This window comes from Gekko japonicus, unplaced genomic scaffold (genome assembly GCF_001447785.1).
Source record: "Gekko japonicus isolate JY-2015 unplaced genomic scaffold, Gekko_japonicus_V1.1 scaffold246, whole genome shotgun sequence".
In the NCBI taxonomy this organism is placed as follows: Eukaryota; Metazoa; Chordata; class Lepidosauria; order Squamata; family Gekkonidae; genus Gekko; species Gekko japonicus.
This window is the reverse complement of record NW_015162482.1, coordinates 512,105-534,262: the sequence shown is the minus strand read 5'-3', so window position 1 is coordinate 534,262 and position 22,158 is coordinate 512,105. Positions and strand designations below refer to the sequence as shown.

Below are 22,158 nucleotides of genomic sequence, written 5' to 3'. Positions count from 1 at the left end.
GTGTGGCCTTATGACACACTTCCGGTGATGTCAGGGGGTGTGGCCTTATGACACACTTCCGGTGATGTCAGGGGGTTTGGCATATGCTAATGAGTTATGCTAATGAGTTCCCCTAGCTCTTTTTCTATGAAACGACCCCTGGGTAAATGAGAGAAAAAAAGAATTCCTAAACACAGCTTTTCTTAAAAAAAACAACCAATCCTGAGAGCAGGAATACCCTAAGCTTGACCAGGTAGGGTAATATTAGTAATTCCATCTGTCAGTAAGTGTAGGCAGCAGGAAAAGTGATTTACTTCTGCTTCCTGTTTCCTTCTGTAAGCTGTAACCTCTAATCTGTTCTAACTCTGTGGGACCAAGAGAGCTGCAGTAGCCATACCATCTCACCAGCATGAGCTCAGTTGTAGTCGGCTGGGGCTACAGATAGGACGGAACGTCTTACTTGTAAGTGGCCACACATTTTGTGTGATTAAGATTCATTTTCAGTTAACCAGGTGAGGAACCTTTTACCCGAGAGTGTATTGTGAGTTTTGAAGCTGGGGTGGCATTAGGCTACAGCGCAGCATAGGCATGTGGATCTGTAATTATTGTGGATGTGCTCGCAAGATTATCTTGGCTTTAGATAACCAAGCCTGGATCATCTTTGCTTTTGGAAGTCTTCAACTGAAGGTGAATGGGAGAAGGGAGAGCACCTCTCGACTCAACCTCTGATACTCTCTGTCCTCCCCTTAGGTGGTGGGGTCTCCCTTGGATCCCTGCAGCCTGCTGTACCTATGGAGACCTACTCTGGAGTTTGCCAGTCCCCGTTTCTTGATAGCAGGTAAGTTGGCCCAAGGTGGCAATAGCCTGCCTTGCAGGAACCCTTGGCGCTGCTCCCCAGTCATCCCATCCTAGCCCTTCAACTACCCATTCCGCTCGCCTTGTATTCATCTTCTTGCCTGAATTTTTTTCTCCTCTGCTTTATAGGGAAAGGAGTGGCTTCTTCAGCCCTGAGCAGTGTGAACCGGAGAGCCCTTGGGCCAGTAGTTCTGCAGCTTCCACGCCCACCACACCCACAACAGAGGGGGAGAGTGACGGACTCTCCTATAACCAGCGGAGCCTGCAGCGCTGGGAGAAGGACGAGGAACTGGGGGAGCTGTCCACCATCTCACCTGTGCTCTATGCCAACATGAATTTCCCCAACCTCAGACAGGACTACCCAGGTTGGTGGTCCCCCCCCCCCAATATGACATGCAACCTTTTGTTGCAAACTGACTTTGCTTGTCTGTGGGGTTTTTTTTCCTTTTCCTTTTTTTACTATTTTTGGTGAGTATTTTGTGTGCGTGCATGCGCTTGTGAGCCTGGCGACCCCTAGTGGGGCTAGGACATTTCAGAAGGGTGGCTTCAAACCCTGCCTCTGTGTCCCAGTCCTGGTATTTCTTGGAGGTCACCCTTTCAAATACTTGCCAGGGTCGGCCCTGCTTAGCTTCTGTGATCTGACAAGATCGGGCTTGCCTGGGCTATCCAGGTCAGGGCTACGTGTCTTGATTGTTTAATGAAGACTCTCTCTCCCAGTGTTGTGTGGCGTGTCTGCTGCTGACAAAAAAAAAATCCAAGTTCTGTGCCAGGGTGATTTCAGTCCTGCTCTTAGAGCAACTACATTTTGTAAAATAAATTGTGCTGATCACACTTGAGAACATTTCACAAAATTTAGGCACTGGGCAATAAGTTGGGTACAGTGCAGCCCTACTTGCTGGAGACATTCTTCCATCATTGAATTCACCAAGCACTGATGATGCTTTTTTGAGCTTTTCCCTGCCGTTACAATTGCTTGAAGTTTGCCTCTGTTGAAAAATAAAAGCCAAGTTTCTTGGGATGTTAAACAGTGCAAAGGACATCAGTTCCCACAGCCCATCAGCATGTCCCTGTTATTGCTAGTGAAGTTGGCCATTTTCCTCAAATAACCTACCCGTGTAGTCGACAAGGCATGGAGCATCCAGATTCCCTGTGAAGAAATTATGGATGGGCCTCTCCAACAGCACACCTTTTACTTGAACAAAGCTTTCTCTTTAACTGATAGTCTTGGTCTGGTTGCTTAGGGAAGGGGAAGCCTTCTGTTAATTCTTCTGTGTAGGATGTGTTTTAGTTCTGTATTCCATAAGTCAGGCTTGGAAGTATGTTTGGAATAAACCATGACTGAAGGTGGCAGACCTGAGTTTGATTATGCTTGGGAAGGGTGTAAAGGCACTGCCGTGAGCAACGGTGGAGTGAATTTCCTCCTCCTTTACAACACATTAACAAATTTCTGGAGTCATGAAGCTGCCTTATGCTGAATTAGACTTTTGGTTTGTCCAGCGCAGTACGGACTGGTAGCCACTTTCTAAGCACTCGAGTTCTTTTCTTCCTGCTAAGTAAAGTTCTTTAACAGGAGAGGGCAGGAACATTCTGCATACTGAACAGGGACTTTACCACTGAACCGTGACCTGAGTCTCCCATCAAAAGACGGATACATAACAGTGTGCCTCTTCTGTCACTGGCAACTCATGAACCTTTTTCTGAGCTTCCCTTTCTCATCTCAACAGTCTGTTAGGCTGGGGAGGGGGAGTGATTTGCCCAAGGAAACCCAATACCCCGTTAGAACTTTTGCAGGGATTTAAGGTATCTCCTCCAGAACTAATGTGGCTGAAACCACAGTGGCCTATGCAAAAAGTTTTTCTTTGGTTACGTGCACACATTGTTGAATAGTATGCTCTTGTTACACTATAGCAATCATTCTCAACTGGATTGTCCTGGATAGACAAGCCAATTTAGCGGTTAACTATTGTTATAGCACAGTGATAATGCAGTATCTGTTAAAAGCGGACGCAACATTTCTGTCATATCAAATCTGTGACCAGACCCTGTGGGCAAAACTGAGTAAAATGAACTTGGTGTGTTTTTCCTCCTCTTCCATCCCTCCCCCTACGCAAGACTGGTCTAGCCGTTGTAAGCAGATCATGAAGCTCTGGAGAAAGGTGCCAGCCCCAGACAAAGCCCCTTATTTGGTAAGTAGTCCATGAAGATTGTGTGTTTGAATTACTACTTCTCCCGTGCAGGTTTTCTTAGTGCTTTTATGGACATCCTTGCTTGAATGGAGGGTGATACACACACACACACACACACAACAACAACAACAACACACACACACAGTGTAACTGCCGCAGCAGTTCTACTTACGTATTTGTTTCTCTTTTAAAAAATGTTAACAGTTTAAAACATGGGCCCATTAATTGAGGCAGGAAGCAAACATTTGCTCTACGTTGGGAAGGGGAATTTCTTACCATCTGTCATCATGATCCAAATTCAATGTGGATTTTTTTTCGTGCAGCAAAAGGCCAAAGATAACCGGGCAGCTCACCGCATCAACAAGGTGCAGAAGGTAAGCAAGATGATGATGAAAAGTCCCTTTGTGAGTAGTGCTTATTGAGGGCAGAGTGGGAGAATTCCTGGGAAGTTAGACTTGACCACCATGACCCCATCTACAATGGCCTGTTCAATCAGCTGTGTCCAGCAGTTCTGATCCTGGCGCCAAAGCTCTACTCATTTACCATTTAAAGTTCTTCTGTGTGGCGAAAAACCTTTCCTGGGTACCGCTGCCCAAACGCTATTGAGCTGTCCTTCAGGACTAGAAATGTCTTCCATCAAAACAAGCCAAATGGGAAAAAGTGAAGATTCTCAAAACGTTGATTTCTTCACCCTGTACCAATTTCTGGGTTTGCCTAGTATGTTTGTGGCATCAAGGATTATATGCAAGGGATCACATAATAGGTTAAATTTAAGCCTGACAACAATGCCGAAGCAGTTCATCCACTCTTTGTGGTCAGTTGGGGGGGGTCCTATCAAGTATTCCTTCCCTTCTCAAGAAATGCTCACAGGCCAGTAAGCTTAGTTACTCCGTTTTTCATTGCACAGAGACGGGAGAGGGGTTGGAGGTACAAATGGTGCCTCTGACAACCTGCCTGTGGTGCATTCTTGCTCCCCTTTCTGCAGCAAGCCGAGAGCCAGATCAGCAAGCAGCAGACCAAAGTAGAGGTGCCGCGGAGACCAGACCGCCCTGCTCTGCATCTGCGCATCCCACCCCAGCAGGGGGCACTGCCAGGGGCCACCCAGCCGCCACCACCGCCGCCGCCTCCTCCTCCTCCTCCTGTTGCTGCCACCTCAGCAGCCAGGCAGCCCGTCTACATCAACAATGCTGCAGCTCTGCCAAGCGGGTCAGGTGTTGAGTCGCCCAGTGAGCTCTTCCTCAATCTTCCCTCTTCTGCCGCCAGTGCCCAGCCCCCAGCGCAAGTGCCTTTGCACGAGCCCTATGGCATGGCCTCTGCCTGCCCCCCACCAGATCCACGTTTTCCTTCTCCTTCCTCAGTGCCTGCCGGCTTTACCTCCTCCTCTTCCTCCTCCTCCTCCGGACAGTCCCCACACCTGCCCAATCCCCGTCCAACCCCACAGTCTGGGGAGTTCCAGCCCACTCCACCTGGAACCCCTAGGCATAGGCCCTCCACCCCAGACCCTTTCCTGAAACCCCGCTGCCCGAGTGGGTCTTTGGAAAACTTGTCTGTGCCTGGAAGCCCCCAGCAATCTGCACTGATGCTTTCGCCACCCCCCTTTGGGGAACAGAAGAAAGGGCTGGATATCAAGAAAGAAGATGCCGGGCCAGGAATCTGCTCGCCAAGCTATGGCTATGGTGACTCACCAGCCGGTGCTCATCATCCCACTGAAATGAAAGCCCCAGATGTGTTCAAAGCCCCGCTCACCCCCCGGCAATCTCAGGTGGAGCCACAGAGCCCAGGTTTGGGGCATCGGCCCCCAGATTCTCACCCTCTGGCTTCTTCTCCCCCCAGCCAGGCTGATCTCTACCGGCAATCTCCGTTCCCGGACCCTTATGCTCAGCCTCCTCTGACGCCTCGGCCTCAGCCCCCACCCCCAGAAAGCTGCTGTGCCCTTCCCCCTCGCTCACTACCTTCTGACCCCTTCTCACGCATACCAGCCAGCCCACAGTCCCAGTCTAGCTCCCAGTCCCCTCTCACTCCCCGGCCACTTTCCAACGAAGCCTTCTGCCAGTCTCCGGTCACCCCTCGTTTTCAGTCTCCCGACCCCTACTCCCGGCCTCCTTCACGGCCACAATCCCGGGATCCTTTTGCCCCTCTGCACAAGCCCCCTCGTCCCCAGATGCCAGATGCCGGCTTCAAACCCTTGCCAGTCTCCCACAACAGCCCAGCAGTTGGGGGCTATCCAGCAGTGCCTCCTTCGGGTGAGCCCCACCCCAAGACTAGCCAGCAACCCCAGTTTGCTCGCTCCCCTGGTGCTAATGTCTTTCCAAATGCCCAGCCCCAAATGCGCTTCACTTTCCCTCCTAGCGAGCCAATCAAGAGTTCCCCTTCCCATGGGATCAACAGCCATTTTGCTCCTAGCAAGCCCCAAAGCACAAGCTACGTTTCCTCTCCGGGGTTCCACCAAGCTGGGAGCCCACTAGGGCCAGGCAAGGGTACCACAGACTCTTACACCGTCTCCCCGCTGCGTCCTCCCTCGGTCCTGCCGCAGCAGCCATCTCAGCAAGAGAGCACCTTGCCCTACCTGCCACGGACAGGAATGGTGCCCCCAGGTGACAAGAGGGAAGAAGGCGTGGTGGGCCCACCAAACAGGGAACTGCAAGAACTGCCAGCCAGCCAGGAGGGGGCAATCAGCAACATCAGCCAGACAGAATTAGAGAAACAGCGACAGGTGAGAAGGGTGCTGCTTGGGTGGTTCCAAGAGGGATATGAGCAGGGGGAAATCAATCAGCGCTTTAAAGTGATGGTAAACCAGCAGAGGGGAGTTGGGCGTCTGGAAGGGTCTTAAACACCATCTAACCCTTTACGGCCAGGACATCAGCCATACAGTCCAGACCCAGGTGCATTGCACCAAAGGTTCCTACTGGACAGATGAACCCCCACGGACTTGAGCAAGCAGATCAAGCTACAGATTGCAAAACTGGGGGGAGGGGTATGCTCAGTATCTGTACCTAATTTCGTAGGTGAGAGTAGAATTCTTTCCTTACCTCAAATATAGGGTTGGATTGTGAGTAGGGCCAGCAGGACCTCTGTGAATTAACAGCAACGTGGATCTGAGGCTGTGGTGGGGAGTGGGATGGCATCTCCCTCTCATCCATTAGCAGGTTACTTCTCTTGCTTCCAAACTAGGATTCATCCTAGACATAAGGCCGAGACTCCCCCTAGGCTCATTCCTGTACTGATAAACCCATGGCTGGTTATTACATGTGAATCCAGCCAGAGACTAAAGCATGTAAAACTGTCAGATGTCAATGCAGATGACAGCCTAATCTAATTGGGCTACCTATCACAGAAGATGGCGACTTGCCAGTGGGGGTTGGGTTGGGGGAGATAATGATTTATGGAAGAACCATGAATGTGACTAGAATGAAAGGAAATTGCTCAAAAAGACTTTTGAAGGAATAACAGACTGGTAGCCTGTATCCCATTTTCTTTTGCTCCTCCCTCCAGCGGCAGAGACTCCGTGAGTTGCTCATCCGTCAGCAGATCCAAAGGAATAACTTGCGGCAAGAAAAAGAGAGTGCTGCAGCTGCCGCAAACAACTCCCAGGCATCCTGGAACCCTGAGGGCAGTGGGCAGACCTTTGAACAGATGAATCGGAGCATGACTCCATTTCCAGCGGTGCAGGTATGGGTACGATTAGGAAGAATGCCTGGCTGTGAGTTGTTGAATCTGACTCTCTCATGGAGACTGACAGTCCTGTGAAAGAAATACAGTAATGCGGTGGTTGGAAATTAGGGAATCACTGGTGCTGCTAATGTATCTAAAACTGAGATCAACTCATGCCGAATCAACTTAAGAGCAAAAACTAGAAGCAAAAGCTTTGGAGATTCCAAAAGAGGAAGGCTATCGTAAGCAGCTGAAGGTTTCCTAAGAGGTGTGGCTTAGATTTCCTGGACATGCAGAATCAACTGGGCAGCTCTGTGCCGTGAGTTCACCTTTTTGCCCATACATCATCAGTGGCTTTGCATCTAGGGAGGGTTCAGGCCCTAAGCAACTTGGGGGAGCTGAAATTCTGAGTTAAAAAGTTGACCATTCCAGGTGCGGATAGTCAGGCTGGTGTGAGTGAACTGCTATGGAAATCACGTAATGTGTTGAAATGGTCTCACTCCCCATGCTTTTTGCTGGCTGGCAGTCCAGATGTTTGGTGCTCTTCTGGGACCATTTAAAGTTAGATCCAAGTTGGGGGGGGGGATTCCATCTGCCTGAAACTTTGGAAAGCAGCTGGTATCGCAATAGAGAGGGCTGGACTAACGGTCTAACTCAGTGGTTCCAAACTTTTTTGGTACGGTGACCCACAAGTCTAAATTCACTTGGTATGGTGACCCACTTTAAAAATCATGCACAAATCAGGAAAACTGCAAAAGCCTTTGACCCAGTTTCACAGCCTTCATGATCCCCTTTTGGACTGGGACTCACATTTTGGGAAACACTGGTCTAACCTGATATACGCCAGTTTCATATTTTAACTTCCAATATTTTTTGATTAATTTTTATTTGTTTTATCCATCACTTTTACATTCCATATTATTTAGCATCTTACAATTTTTCCTCCTCTTCCCTTCCCTCCCTCCTCCCTTCCCTATCATCGTGTAGTCCTTAGTCTTTTCTCTCCAGCCACGGGCACAAAGTCAAGATCTTCCAGCAAATGTCTTCCCTCCCCTCCTTGGAAATCCACTCCAGATAGGTCCTCCACCTTTTCCAAATTTCTGCGGATTTCCCTTCCCAGGGTGCCTCCTTGCGCAGGACTGCCGCGATGTCAGACTGTATAAAATCAAACAGATAGCTTTTTAATTTCCAATATGAGGTTTCGTGGTCTGCTTAAAACTTTGGTGCTGGTTTTGCATCTGGGGAAAAAGGCCTGTTTTTCTCTTGGTCTGATGAGGTGGGCTTTGAAAGAAGCTGAATCCCCTTTCCTTCCCTCCCCAACCTGGTCGTGTTTGCATCAGTTGCATCACAGTAAACCTAGTGTATTATGAATTTATTGAATATTATTTACTGAATGGACTTTTAATCCACCCATTCTTCCAAAGAGTTCAGGGCAGTGCACATGGTTCTCTTTTCCTCATTTTATTCTCACAACAACCCTGCGAGGTAGGTTGCTTAGCCTGAGAGAGAATGAATGGCTCAAGGTCACCCAATTAGTTTTGTGGCAAGTAGGGATTTGAATCTGGTAATGAAAAATGGTACAGCGACATCCACACTAGGTCTCCCTTTCCTCCTCTTTCCCAGGACAAAGGAATCCTAGGCAGCCTGGGTACCAACTCGGGAGGCAACAAGCTTCCCGGAGCTGTGATGGTGCAGACACCCTACGTGCAGGAGGAGCGCCTTGCCCGGCCACCCCCTGCAGCCACTCCTTCTACCATGGATATCAATGGCAGGTGAGTCTGGCACTGTAACTGGAAGTATCGTCTCATTGGAAGAAAATGATTGGCAGTGAGCAGAATCCTCCCTTTGTATGCAATTGACTGGTTTTTATCTACAGAAAATGAATACGATAACTTTCCCTACTTCCCTTGGAAATTGATGCTGTGCCCACATCTCCATTGTGTGCCAGTTTCTTGAAATCATTGACTCGCATCCCAAGAGAGCTGTAAACCAGACTTGCACAGTGGGGCATTCCCACTGACCACTGAGAAGTCAGGATCCTGAGGAACAGCATAGGGGCACATGGGGGGGGGGTCTGCAGTGGGAGGGGGGAACTGGCTAACCAGGGTGACAATCCTTCACTGGAAAGAGGTCATAGGGTATGAGCCACCTTTTAAAATTGTTGTGTTAAATTGTTACTTCCTTGGCTCTAAGGAGCCTCCAATGTACAGTTTAACCGTGGGGGGCAATGACAGTATAGCAGCAGAGACGAAAAGAAAGGGAGAGAATAAGGGTAGCAAGGGGCAAACATAGGTACATGAACTCACGTGGAGATGCGTACAAAGGGGCCAGGATGAAGGCATTGCCAAAAGTGGGTATTCAGAAGTGACTTGAAGCTAAAGCAGAAGGGAGATGGAGCCATGTAAGAGTTCTGGGAGAGAGTTCCATGCAGTCTTCTACGTTGTGATTTTAACTTAATTCAGTTTTTAGTATATGTCGTTTTAATGTATATATCTATTTTTATGTATTGCAAGCCACCCTGAGCCTGCCATGGTGGGGAGGGTGAGATAAAAATGTAATAAATAATAATAATTTAAAAAATAATCCTGGAAGGGGGGTTGGCAGCAGCAAAGAAGAATGGGCAGGATAGTTTGAGAGCAAGAGTGGCTGGCTGAAGTGGGTGCAGTTGGGATACCAGGTTACACAAAGGGCGATATGTACTGGGATAGAACAGGGGAGGGGGAGAGAATGGGACAAGGTCATGGAAAGGGTTAAAAAAAATCACAGAGAGCTTTGGTGGATGTAGAAGAGGATGAGATACCAACATATAGATCTGAGGGAGGTTGTCGCACAGTGTCAGCAATGAGAGAGCAGAGTTCTTTTGGATTAAACCAAAGAAAAGATGCTGACTGTTGAAAACTGGGAGTGTGGCCTGAACTCTAATCCTTCAACTCCTAGAGCCTCAGTCCCTATCCAGAAATGGAGAAGGTTCAGAATCCTGTTGCTTTTGTTTTTTTCCTTTGGTGACGCAGGCATCTCTGAAGTCTGAGACAGTATCGGTTTATCAGATGAGACATTTCTGTTCAAATGGGCGTGAGTGTGAGCCCCCTTGACCTGGTCTCCAGAGCTTCCAAACTCTGTTAAATGGGTCTTCTGTAAAAGGCACAGGATGACCTTGATCACCTGTTGTCCTTAAAAGTAAATGAATGCTATGTGTATGTGTATTATATCTGATTCTACTTATTGTTTTGCTTGGCAGAACTGCTGAGGAAAGGGTTGCTTGCCTGTCTTTGCATTTTTAAATGTATGAAATTAGCTGCTGTGAGCCTCTACAGCAGGGGTGTCAAACCTACGGCCCATGGGCCAGAACCGGCCCGCCCAGGCCTTTAATCCAGCCCAGGAGTGGGGCTGTCTTTTCTTCCTCCTCCCCTGCCCATCCTCACTGTTCTCAGCTTGAGCTCCTGGGGAGTATAAAGAGCAGAGGGTGGGGCTGCCAAACTTCCCAGCCACTGCCCCCAGCCTCCGTAGTCCTTGTCATAGGTAGGAGTTTGGGGGGGGGTCCTTCTGCTGTGATCCTTGTGCTTCTTTTTTAGTTTAAAACTGGATTTGCAAAATCCCACTATCCCCCCACTTTTCCAGTTTAGGCAGGCACGTTTTAAGTGAATGGGGGGGGGAGGTTTGGGATGAGCCAGGGTTAAAATATAGAGTTCTGCAAGCTGAAGGGATTCCAGTTTTGCAGAGAAACACAAATTTTAACATGCATCCCCTCCTAATGTGGAGTTTCAGTGGAATAATGATAGAACAAGTGCTGATGAGGACAACCAAAATTATTATCTCAAACCACCCTGTAAAAAACCCGAGACCCTGTGTCCTTTATATAGCTTATTATATCTCTGCTACTTCGCATTGCATTTTATGACACACATGGCCCAACCCAACAAATCCAATTTATGTCAAATCTGGCCCTCCTGCCAAATGAGTTCGACACCCCTGTTCTACAGTTCTGATTCTTATAGTACATATGACTAGCCCTGCAGACAGAGAAGTGCAGGGAGCTTTGCACTTTTAATCTGAAGAGCACTCTGGTGTGTATAGTGTTCTGAGAAGATAGTCACAGTTTGCCCATTTGTTGTCTCTGGGAGGTTATTTTTTTGTCTTACATCAGCACGTAGAATGCAATGCAGAGTTTTAATTAATTTACTTATTTTTGTATTTTGTGTGTATGCATGTGTGCTTGCAAGCCTGGAAGTCCTGGTGACTTCTGGCAACCCCTAGTGGGGCTAGGATGCTTCAGAGAGGTGGCTCTGATATTACCTGCCTCTGCGTCCCAGCCAGTGCTCCCTCTAAGCTGTGGAGTCTCGTGAGCAAAAATTCTACTTTGTGAGCTACTGGCATTAAAGCTGTGAGCGAGCGATTTGGCTCCTGCGTAAATTAGTTTGCTCTGGAGCCATCCTGCCTGAGCTGAGACAAAAATGTGTGAGCCGGAGGCTAAAGAACTGTGAGCTAGCTCACACTCACTCAGCTTAGAGGGAACACTGGTCCCAGCCCTGGTATTCCTTGGCGGTTGCCCTTCCAAATATTTGCCAGGGTTGGCCCTGCTTAGCTTCTGAGATCTGATGAGATCAGGCTTGCCTGGGCTATTCAGGTTAGGGCGCAATGCAGAGTTTTTTGAGAAGCCAGTCCCTTGTTTCCTGATTCTGACATCTCTTTTTCTCTGCTCCCTTGTCCTCTAGGCCATCAGTGGTAGCCGCACAACCCTTCTACCCTCGTGGTGTCTTCCAAGCCCCATCACCTCAGCAGCAGATGTGGCAGCAACAGCAGCAGCAGCAGGCAGTGTCTATGCGTCTCCCGACCCCTTCGCGCTTCCCACAGCCGCCCCCCCAAGACTTAAGCCGTCAAGCTCTGGGTGGTCTTGCCCCACGCCTGACAGGTCCCGGAGAGCAGCTTCAGGCTTCAACCAGCACTCTAGGAGCCCAGTTCATTGAGCTAAGACACAATATCCAAAAAGGAGTGGGTGCGAGCGGAACAGGCCCAGCTTTTGTCCAGCAGAATCCCCAGGTTCGACCCAGATTCTTTCTGCCTGGAAATGACAGCACTAACCAGGCTTTGAAAGCTGCTGTTATGCCCATGCAGGCCCCCGTCCTGGGAACTCAAGGCATGCAGGCTCCCAAAATGTCAGTCTCTATTTCATCCTCCCCTCAGGGGGCAGAGGTAAGCAACAACCATCACCCTCATGCCAAGGCTGTGCCCCAGTTGATTCTGCCCCCTGGAAACTTGGAGATGCAACATGCCCCACCCCGTCCACTCTCTTCGTCTGGCCCCAAAGAGGTGACCGTTCCCCCATCTGCCATAGACACTCCTCCAGCTGCTGGCAAGAACCAGTTAGGTCTGGCTGGTAGGCAGTTACCCTGTGAAGTGCCAGTGGAGCCAGATTTAGACGATGACTTTGATTCCCACAAAGATCTGGAGGATGACGATGACTTGGCCAACTTGAGTCTTGATCCTGATGTTGCCAAGGGTGATGACGATCTTGGCAACCTGGACAATCTGGAGACCAATGACCCGCACCTCGATGACCTGCTGAATGGTGATGAATTTGACTTGTTGGCCTACACGGATCCAGAGCTGGACACTGGGGACAAGAAGGACATCTTCAATGAGCATCTGCGTCTGGTAGAATCTGCCAATGAGAAGGCAGAACGTGAGGACCTGCTGAAGAAAGAGCCCTCTGTTGGACCCTACCTCAAGGATGGTCCTTCCACTGGTCCTGGCAAGCCAGGTGAACCGAAGGCGGAATTACTGCCCAGAGATGGTGTGCCCAAAGCAAAGGAGGGACTGAACCTTCTCAATGTTCCTTGCTCTTCCTCTGCAGGGGCACCTCCACCCATCCTTTCAACCTTCAAGACCCACAGTGACATGCTGGACAGCAAACTGGTTAGCCTGCCAGCTGATATAAAGCCTAAGATAGAGGAGGGCTGCCTGAAGCCCTCCCCTTGCCAGTTTAATACCGCTGAGAAGCTTGCTGTCAAATCTGAGGCAGCTGAAAAAATGGCTGCAACCTTAGCAGTGAACATCAAGGCTGGCCAGAACCTCATGAATCCTGGACCCGGAGGTCCTGGAATACGGCTTAGCATGACCCAGTTCCACAGCAACAGCCATACTTCCATCTCGGATAAGGTCCTGTACGGCACCCCAGGCCGCCCACCACTTACTCCCAGCCAGATGACCAACACAAATAACTCAGTCCTGGAAAAGTTTGAGCTAGATGGAGGGTCCTTGAGCCTGGCTAATACCCAACAGCACTCTCCAGCTGACGATCTAGATAAGATGGAAAGTTCCTTGGTGGCCAGTGAGCTGCCTCTCCTGATTGAAGACCTGCTGGAACACGAGAAGAAGGAGCTGCAGAAGAAGCAGCAGATGTCTGCCCAAGTGCCGGGGGCACCCCAGCATCTCCAGCCCCACGCCATGTTAGCTCACCCCACTCCCCCTAGCCAGCCTCATGACGGGCAGCTGGTAAGCCCCCAGCAGCAACAGCAGCAGCTGCAGTTGGGCGTTGTGGCCAGGCAGCAGGGAATGGTAGCCAGTCAGCAGCTGATGCAGCAGCAGCAGCAGCGTTTGGCTGGTCCTCAGCAAAGCCAAGTATTAGCCCCACACATGGGAGTGACTCAGAACCAGGCTCACCTGCTTGCCACGCAGCACAGCATCCAAGCAACACATGGTCAACAGAACCAGCAACAGGTCTTGGCTCAGAAGCCCATGCCGGGAGTCCAACTGCAGCCACCACCACAGCAGCAGCAGCAGCAGCAGATGATGGGGCTTAAGCCCCAACAGCTTGTGATGCAGCAGCAGCAGCAACAACAGCAGCAGCAGCAGCAGCAGCAGCAGCTGGCGAACAGCTTCTTCCCTGATACAGGTAGGGAATAGACTTCTGCATCACTGGTTTGTTTTTACTTTGGATCATGACTGTTCCTTGGTTTATCCCCTCAATAACTTCTAGGTCTGTTAGAGAGCCAGTTTGGTGTAGTGGTTAAATGCACAGACTCTAATCTGGGAGAACCGGGTTTGATTCCCCACTCCTCCACATGCAGCTGCTGGGTGACCTTGGGTCAGCCACAGTTCCCGCAGAGCTGTTTTCTGAGAGCTCTCTCAGGCCCACCTACCTCACAGGGTGTCTGTTGTGGGGAGAGGAAGGGAAGGAGATTGTAAGACGCTCTGAGTGAAGGGCGGGGTATATATCCAATTTCTTCTCTCTTCCTCTTCTAGAAGGGAAAATACCCGACTCCCAAAAGGCCTCTATCCTTCTTATGCCACAATCTGATAGAAAAAGAGCCCTTGAAAGATTGTTCCCCTCTTTTTCCCCTTCTAGTCTGCATCCAAAGCTTCATTCCCAAAGCAAGGTGGAGAGAATGTCTCAGAAGCCTCAAAAAGAACACATTCATTTAAGCAGGTGAAGCAGTGTATGAGCATTGACTTAGATGGATCAGGCTAGCCTGATCTTGTTAGCTCTTGGAAGCTAGGCAGTGTCGGTCCTGGTTACTACTTAGATGGGAGACCACCAAGGAATGCCAGGGTTGCTATGCAGAGGCAGGAAATGGCAAAATCACCTTTGTTCGGCTTTTGCCTTGAAAATACTTCAGGGTTGCCAAAAGTTGACTGTGGCTTGATGGTGCTATCCACCACCAAGGAACATATGGATTTTGATTTTAAAAGTAACCAGTTAAAGCAGTTCATTCCTTAAAACACACACACACACACCAAAAAAAGCGCAGACGATTGTTTACAAAAAATATGTGACCAGTTGGTGACCCTAGTGCTTAGCTGATGATAGCCACCCCTCTGAGTTTCATTTGTAGAATTCATGGAGGAAAGGTCTGTCAGTACCTACTAGCCAAGGCGACTGAGGAGAACCTCCACGTTCAGAGGCACTAAACCTCTGAATCCCAGAGCCAGAAGGCAATGTCAGACCAAGGTCTCAGCCTCTGTGCCCTGTTGTTGGCCCTCTAGGGGAACTGGTTGGCCACTGTGTGAGACAGGATGCTGGACTAGATGAACCACTGATCTGTTAAAGCAGGGCTTATGTTCTTACCTGTCTGTCCCACTATATACCTAGAGAGACTCTATTCATGCAGTTGTGGCTGGTTCACTGCCTTGGCCCAGTGTTTTGGAATATAGTCTAGGGATAGTTTCATACAACTAGTTGTATGTGGATCTGACTGGCCATCGACAGAACTGGTTTTCTGAATCCTTCAGCCATGCAGTGAAACAGCTATTGCACCCTCTTGGAAACCCAGGGAAGTGCTCTTGTGCTGGGAACAGTTCCTTTACCATATGCCTGCTCACTATAGATGGTTGGTTATCCATGAAGCTTTAGCTTCCCTGCTCACGTGTAATTGGGCCCCATTTTGCACATCAGTGAAGTAAGACTAGCTTTCTACTGTCATTTGGAAGAGAGGACCCTTTTTGAAGGTGGCAGTGGAAGGTGTATCTCCAACCAGCCAGCTTTGTTTTAAAGTAGAGATGCCAGTGAGGCATCGAAGGGACAACTCAGACATTGCCCAGCGGGCATGGGAGGATGGGAAAATAGCACCTTTAAGCCTCATTGTTTCCCTTTTGGTCTCCTTTTTCTGTACAGATCTGGATAAGTTTGCTGCAGAGGACATTATGGATCCTATTGCCAAGGCCAAGATGGTGGCTTTGAAGGGTATCAAGAAGGTCATGGCTCAGGGCAGCATTGGAGTAGCTCCTGGCATGAGTCGGTATGTACCAAGTCAAGAGGCTGAGGCAGTAGTGTGTCTTCAACCTGTAGTTTCCAGAGTCTCAGGGGTGTGACAGCAGCTGCTAGGGAAAAGTAGGAGCTCATTCCTGGAAAGCATCATTGCCATAAAAATTCAGAATTTTGTGTATATCTTGATTTTTCCAGGAGCCGGATTATAGGCTTACACTATATGCCATAGTCACAACTGCTGTAACACCAAATGCCTCTTAACTCATAACGATTATTGCTTGGTAGGCCAAGAGGTCACATGAAGTTCCCTTAGACAGAAGCAGGTGATTGGTCTGTTGAGGTCAGTGTTGTCTGTTCTGATTGGCAGCAACTCTCCAGGGTCTCAGGCAGAAGTCTTTCAGACCACCCACTACCTGATCCTTTTCACCTAGAGATGATGGAAACCTGGGTTCTTCTGGGCCTGCAGAGCAGATGCTCTGCCACTAAGCCACAGCCCCCTCCCAAACAATTTCAGTTCATCGGAAGGGGACGGGATTTGCCAAGTTGGCTCCTGTGAAGTCTTTTCTTTGGGAGACTGCAGGTATACATAAGAACATAAGAACATAAGAGACGCCAATGTTGGATCAGGCCAAAGGCCCATCCAGTCCAACACTCTGTGTCACACAGTGGCCAGAAATACCAGTGCCATCAGGAGGTCCAGCAGTGGGGCCAGGACATTAGAAGCCCTCCCACTGTTGACCCCCCCCCCAAGCACCAAGAAGACAGAGCATCACTTGCCCCAGAGCCCCTAGCTATACCTTGTGGCTAATAGCCACTGATGGACCTCTGCTCCATATGCTTATCTAATTCCCTTTTGAAGCCGTCCATGCTTGTAGCACCCACCACTTCCTGTGGCAGTGAATTCCATGTGTTAATCACTCTTTGGGTGAAGAAATACTTCCTTTTATCCGTTCTAACCCGACCGCTCTGCAGTTTCATGGAGTGCCCACGAGTTCTCGTATTGTGAGAAAGGGAGAAAAGTACCTCTTTCTCTACCTGCTCTTTCCCATGCATAATCTTATAAACCTCGATCATGTCACCCCTCAGTCGTCTTTTCTCCAAGCTAAAGAGCCCTAAGCGCTTTAACCTTTCCTCATAGGGAAAGTGTTCCAACCCTTTTATCATTCGAGTTGCCCTTTTCTGCACTGTTTCCAAAGCTATAATATCCTTTTTAAGGTGTGGTGCCCAGAAGTGGCCCGTGCCGTCCTTTCCCCCTCTCCATCCAGTTAATCTCTCTCTCTCTCTCTCTGACCCTCACTTAGAGGCAAGGATGACAATCGGGTCTTCTTTGTTTTGCCTCAGCAATGCTTGGAGAAGCTTGGAAATGTTGATTCAAACTGACTTGCCTTTGAGAAGCCCTGATTTATTAATTGATTGATTGTATTTATGAATCACCCAATCCCTACCACAGCAGGGCTCTGGGTGATGTGCAAAAGCCATAAAAAAGACAAGATAAAACCAGCTAGAACATTAATAAAACGTTTCAACAATCAGATGGCGAGTAATTAATAAATCCTAATTCCAACTGCTGGCTCCTTCGCAGGCAGTGGGGAAGAGGGCGAGGTAGATGTAAATAACAGAGGACAGAAAAGGGTGCCAGCCAAGATGGAGCCGACACTGGCCTCAGCCAAAAGCCTGGGGGAGCAGATCTGCGTTGCAGGTCCTGCAGAACTTCATCGGATCCCGCGGGGCCCTGGCGATGCCTGGCAGAGAGTTCCGCCAGGTTGGAGCCAGGAGGACCGGAAAGGCCCTGGCCCTGCTCGAGGACAGCCGGATGGCTTTGGGGCTGGGACCACCAGCAGATTGCTGTCTGAGGAGCACAACGCTCCTCTTACTGCTGGGGAAATATTGACTTCATTTGTATTCCGTGTATCATTCTCTGCTTTCAGGCAACAGGTTTCCCTGCTGGCTCAGAGGCTGTCTGGAGCTTCAGCTTCATCTGAAGTGCAGAACCACATCCCGCCTGGCTCTGGAGGGCAGGTGAGCAGGGGCTGACAGGCCTTAGGAAAATCTCAGGTTATTTGTTGTTGGTAGGGATGAGGAGCACTCCTTGCTTAGGTGGTCTCCTTGGTACTGGCTAAGAGCTTAGGTGGGTGGGAGGGAGTGGTGGTGGTGTTCGAACTGTGTAGTGGTGGGAGGAGAGGGACTATGGATGGGTATGACTGGATGTTCTGATTCTTTCCAATCCCTTGCAGGAACGGAGCACCGACCCGACTCAGGCTCATCCAAACCCTCCCACTTTTGCTCAAGGTGTCATCAGTGAGTAGCCCCGTAGTGCAGATCTCAGGGAATTACTTTAAATGCCCTGTGTGTTGCTTGCATTAAGGTAGCATCCCAAGCTTCCTTTCCTGCTCAACTGGGCTCTCTCATATACAAGCCCAGACCAGTTTGTTGCAGGTCCGTACCACCCTCCTGGTTCCAAAACAATTATTACCGCTATTGAATCCCCTTGATCAGTTGTTAAAATCCTACCTTTTTAGCACTGTTTGGTCTCCTTGCAACTGCAAGTATAAAAAAGGGTGGTTACCAGAAGGCAGAACAGTTTTGTTGAATGTGCTTGCTTGCTTGTCGTAACCAAGAGGGTCTGAGCTGGAGCAACAACAAGTATTTGGCATTTCTTGGTTGCCATAGTCACTTGTGGGTAGGAAAGGTCTAGTGGAGGTTTGTGAATGGGTGAGCTGCAGTGCTGCCTGCTTCCTGTGACTCAGCATAATGGGGAATAGCATGTCTTTTGTGTCCCTCTCCTGTGGAGTGCCCCTGCGTTCATGTCTGTCTCCTGTCCCTTGATTATCTGTATTCGTTGTTATCATATTGCAAAAAAAAAAAAGCAGAACCCCAGAACCTTTCAATGCAAAGCAAGTCAACGTGGAAACCCTGCTTTGGTCCATGTAGTATCTTTTATTTTTGAAATGCAGAGTTTAGATCATTGGTTTCCCCACCCCCCTATACAAAGCATGACCTGGCCTGTGCTTGTGCTTCCTGTCTCATTACCCAGATGAAGCCGATCAACGTCAGTACGAAGAGTGGCTTTTCCACACGCAGCAGCTCCTGCAGATGCAGCTGAAGATTCTGGAAGAGCAAATAGGAGTGCACCGCAAATCCCGCAAGGCCCTGTGTGCCAAGCAGCGGACAGCTAAAAAGGCAGGCCGGGAGTTCCCGGAGGCCGATGCAAAAAAGCTCAAGTTGGTGACTGAGGAGCAAAGCAAGATCCAGAAACAGCTGGATCAGGTAAGCAGCCATGCCAGGGCTTCTGTCGGCTTGGCTTGGAAGCAATTTTCTTGGTATGACTTAAGGACGCCCATAGACAGATCAGAGGGCTTATGAAAATGGCAATAAATTTTTGTTTGTTTTGGAGTGGGGGACACTTGAATGGGAGGGGTTATGGGTAGAGGAGATTAAAAGTTGCTGTGAGATCTAAGACTGGGAGAGGGAGAAGGAAAGCAAGGAGAGAGTTAACCCAGGTTGCTGAGCACAGAGAAGCAGTGGTGTTATTTGCAGATGGGCTGGAAAGGAAGTGCTGTTGCATGCTGCTCTGGGTGTATCTGGTCCGCTCAGCAAGTATAAGATGTGAAGCAGAGTTTGAACATCCTGAGAACGTCAGCTTCCTTTACAAGGGGGGGGGGGGGACATTTCTGAGCTGAGCAGATTTTCGAATCACAGGGAGGGGAGAGCAAGGAAAGGGTAGATGAATTATTTCTCTGCGCTGATGCTCCCTCCACCCCCACCCCCCTTTGACAGGTTCGGAAGCAGCAGAAGGAGCATACTAACCTCATGGCTGAGTACCGCAACAAGCAACAGCAGCATCAGCAACAAACGTCCACCGTCTTGGCCCTCAGCCCCTCGCAAAGCCCCCGTCTCATGACCAAGCTCTCTGGCCAGTTGCTGTCCGCACATGGTCTCCAACAGGGGCCACAGGGCTTAGCAGGCCAGGCCAGTGGCTTGCGGCTTCCTCAAGCCACCACCATGGCGGTGCAGCAGGGCTTGTCGTTCATGGGGCAGCAGCCGCAGCAGCCGCCGCCACCGCAGCCTCCCGGGGGTGCCACCTCCAACAACTTCTTTCCCAGCAGTCGTCTCCTGCAGGAGAGGCAGCTGCAACAGCAGAGGTTGCAGTTGGCCCAGAAGCTGCAGCAGCAAAACCTCATTGGACAAGTGTCGATGCAGCCGCAACAGCAGCAGAGCCTCATGGGACAAATGGCCATGCAGCAGCAAGGCCTCATGGGACAGGTCTCGGTGCAGCAACAGCAAAGCCTCATGGGTCAGGTCTCGGTACAGCAGCATCAGCCGCAGAGCCTCATGGGACAGGTCTCGATGCAGCAACAACCCAGCGCTATCAGCCAGACTGGCTTGATGGGCCAGCCCCCTCCTCCACCGCCCACCCCCCAGCCCAGCCAGAACCTGCTCCCTAAGCAGCAAGGACTGCTGAACAGCCAGCCAGGAGTCATGGTCCAGCAGCTCTCCCCTCAGCAGCAGCAGCAGCAGCAGCAGGCCATGCTTGGGCACTCCATGCTGCAGCACCCAGGGATGATGGGTCACCAAGCTTCACAGAGGCAAATGCTCTTGGCTCCGCAGCAGCATCGGGCGCTGGGATCTCCTCAGCAGCTGACCCAGCAGGCGCAAGGCATGATGGGGCACCGGCTGCTTTTGTCGCAGCAGCAACAGCCGGGGCTGCTTGGGCAGCAGAGGACTTTGCTGAGTCAGCAGCAGCAGGGCTCGATAACACAACACCCGGCCCTTCTGGGTTGGGCCAGGGGCAGGCCCCCCAGGGAGGGTTAATAGGGCAGGCTGGTCAGCAAGGTGCCCTCGGCCAGGGGCAGGCCCCCCAGCCAGGGTTGTTGGGGCAGGCTGCTCAGCCCGGGGGCCTGGGCCCAGGGCAGGGTATAGCCGCGGAGCCTATCCAGCACTTTGCGCAGCACGGGTCTCTGAACCAGCCGCTGCACTTGAGTCAGGGAATGCAGCCGGGCCCATCGCAGCAGGGCCTGGTTGTCAAGGAGCAGCAGGGAGGGCCAGAAGGCAGCGCCATGCCGCCTCAGGAGGGGGCAGACGGCGTGCAGCAGCAGGTGCTGCGGCCCCATCTGGTAAGTCAGGACCTGGGGGGGCAGTTGCAGCTAGGCACCCAGGAGCCACAAGGGATGGCCAGCCTTGGAGCCCCTCTGCAGGAGCAGCCCTCCCAGCTGATGCTTCAGCAGCACGGGGAGCAGCAGAAAGCTCCAGCAGAGATGGGCCAGGCGCAGCAGCACCTTCTCCTGGGATCTCAGGGCTCGCTGCAGCTACGTATGCAGCAGCAGCAGCAACAAAGCAGCCTCCTGCAACAGCCACTGCGGACTCACCTGCCCATGGATGGTTCCCTACAGCAAGAAGTGTCTCAGCAGCACCATCGCGATGCAACTCAGGGCCCCCATTTGCTAAGCCAGCAGATGGAACCGCAAGGTCAGGTGCAAAATATCATGGCCCAGCAGCAGCAGCAGCAACGGATTGCCGGTCAGAGCCTGGAGCAGCCTTCCAAAGGCTTGCCAGGGCAGCTTCCGCCCCAGCAGCAACACCACCACCACCACCAGCAGCACCATCTCCACCACCATCAGCACCTTCAGAGCCCAGCGGGTCCTCCAAAAACACCAGGGCTGATGGTGCCGCAGCAGCAGCAGCAGCAAAGCATGATGGTCCAGCAGTCCTTGCCCCAGGGCCAAAGCATCCTGTCCAGCCCGGTCATGGGCCAGATCCGCGCCCAGCTCCAGGGGGTCATCTCCAAAAACCCCCAGCTGCGGAATCTGACTCCTCAGCAACAGCAGCAGCTGCAGGCTCTGCTGATGCAACGGCACCAGCAGAACCTGCTGCAGCAGCAGCAGAACCAAGCGTTGCGACAGGCCAGCCCTTACCAAGGGCAGGCCCAGGTGTCGCTTGAGCCGTGTCAGCCCGCTGCTCAGCAGTTGTCCCTGCCGGGGGCTGCGGCACAGCATCCGCAGAGACAGTCACCCCTTGCGGTGTTTCAGATTCGTCCAGAGCAAAGTTTCACTGCCTCTGTGGAGCAGCAGAGGGTACAGGTGAGCCAGCAGGCAACGAGTAGTCCCCAGCAGCAGGGGGTGTTAAGACTTCCCACTCCTCAGGCTTCCTCTGTGCCCTTGAGCATTGCTGGTGTGACCCCCACTGCCCAGCAGCATCCTAGCCCTTCAGAGCCAAAGAGACCCTCCCCTGTGATCTTAGCTAAAAGCCCGGAGCAGCAGCTGACCCCCGCTGAGAAGAAACAGCCTGCTACCCCCAGCCCCCTGCTTCCCCCTGACCCGGCCCCTTTTGCCCCAAGCACAGAGGAGATCGTTACGGGGACCTGCGGCCTCAGGGACTCAGCGTGCCCCACCAAAGACTCTGCAGAGAAAGGCCCTGTCAACGGGCAGGTGGTGGGATCTGCCTCTCCCCCAGTAGGAGGAGTTCCAGCCCCTGTGGGCGATCTTCTATCCATCACCATCAAACAGGAACCCAAGGAGGAGGCAGCGCAGTGTGCCCTGATGAGCAGCACCCAGCCGGTCAAGCACGAGGCCAATGGTGACATGGTGTTGACGGCAGCCACAGTTCCCGCTACCACGAATAGCCTCGCCCGGTCTGAAGCTGGCCACCTCCTGTTGCAGAAGCTGCTGCGGGCCAAGAACGTGACGCTTGCAACACAACGCTCAGGGGATGTCAATGGCCACGTGGATGGCAAAGTGGCCGGAGTGGAGGGCCGTGTGCAAGCAGTCCCGGATGTAAGAGCGGTGA

General features: G+C 51.2%; 1 protein-coding gene across 1 annotated transcript in view; it reads left to right on the top strand.

The window, feature by feature from the left end:
- KMT2D (lysine (K)-specific methyltransferase 2D) overlaps positions 1-22,158 on the top strand; it is a 94,511-nt gene that overhangs the window by 48,041 nt on the left and 24,312 nt on the right. The window contains exons 27-42 of the mRNA XM_015405874.1: positions 730-817; positions 964-1,199; positions 2,947-3,020; positions 3,344-3,394; positions 4,006-5,733; positions 6,513-6,689; positions 8,295-8,443; positions 11,384-12,402; positions 12,523-13,484; positions 13,521-13,563; positions 15,283-15,406; positions 17,304-17,394; positions 17,610-17,673; positions 18,410-18,642; positions 19,153-20,152; positions 20,284-22,154. Coding sequence (XP_015261360.1) covers positions 730-817; positions 964-1,199; positions 2,947-3,020; positions 3,344-3,394; positions 4,006-5,733; positions 6,513-6,689; positions 8,295-8,443; positions 11,384-12,402; positions 12,523-13,484; positions 13,521-13,563; positions 15,283-15,406; positions 17,304-17,394; positions 17,610-17,673; positions 18,410-18,642; positions 19,153-20,152; positions 20,284-22,154 — 7,910 coding nt within the window. The remainder of the gene's footprint in view (positions 1-729; positions 818-963; positions 1,200-2,946; positions 3,021-3,343; positions 3,395-4,005; positions 5,734-6,512; positions 6,690-8,294; positions 8,444-11,383; positions 12,403-12,522; positions 13,485-13,520; positions 13,564-15,282; positions 15,407-17,303; positions 17,395-17,609; positions 17,674-18,409; positions 18,643-19,152; positions 20,153-20,283; positions 22,155-22,158) is intronic.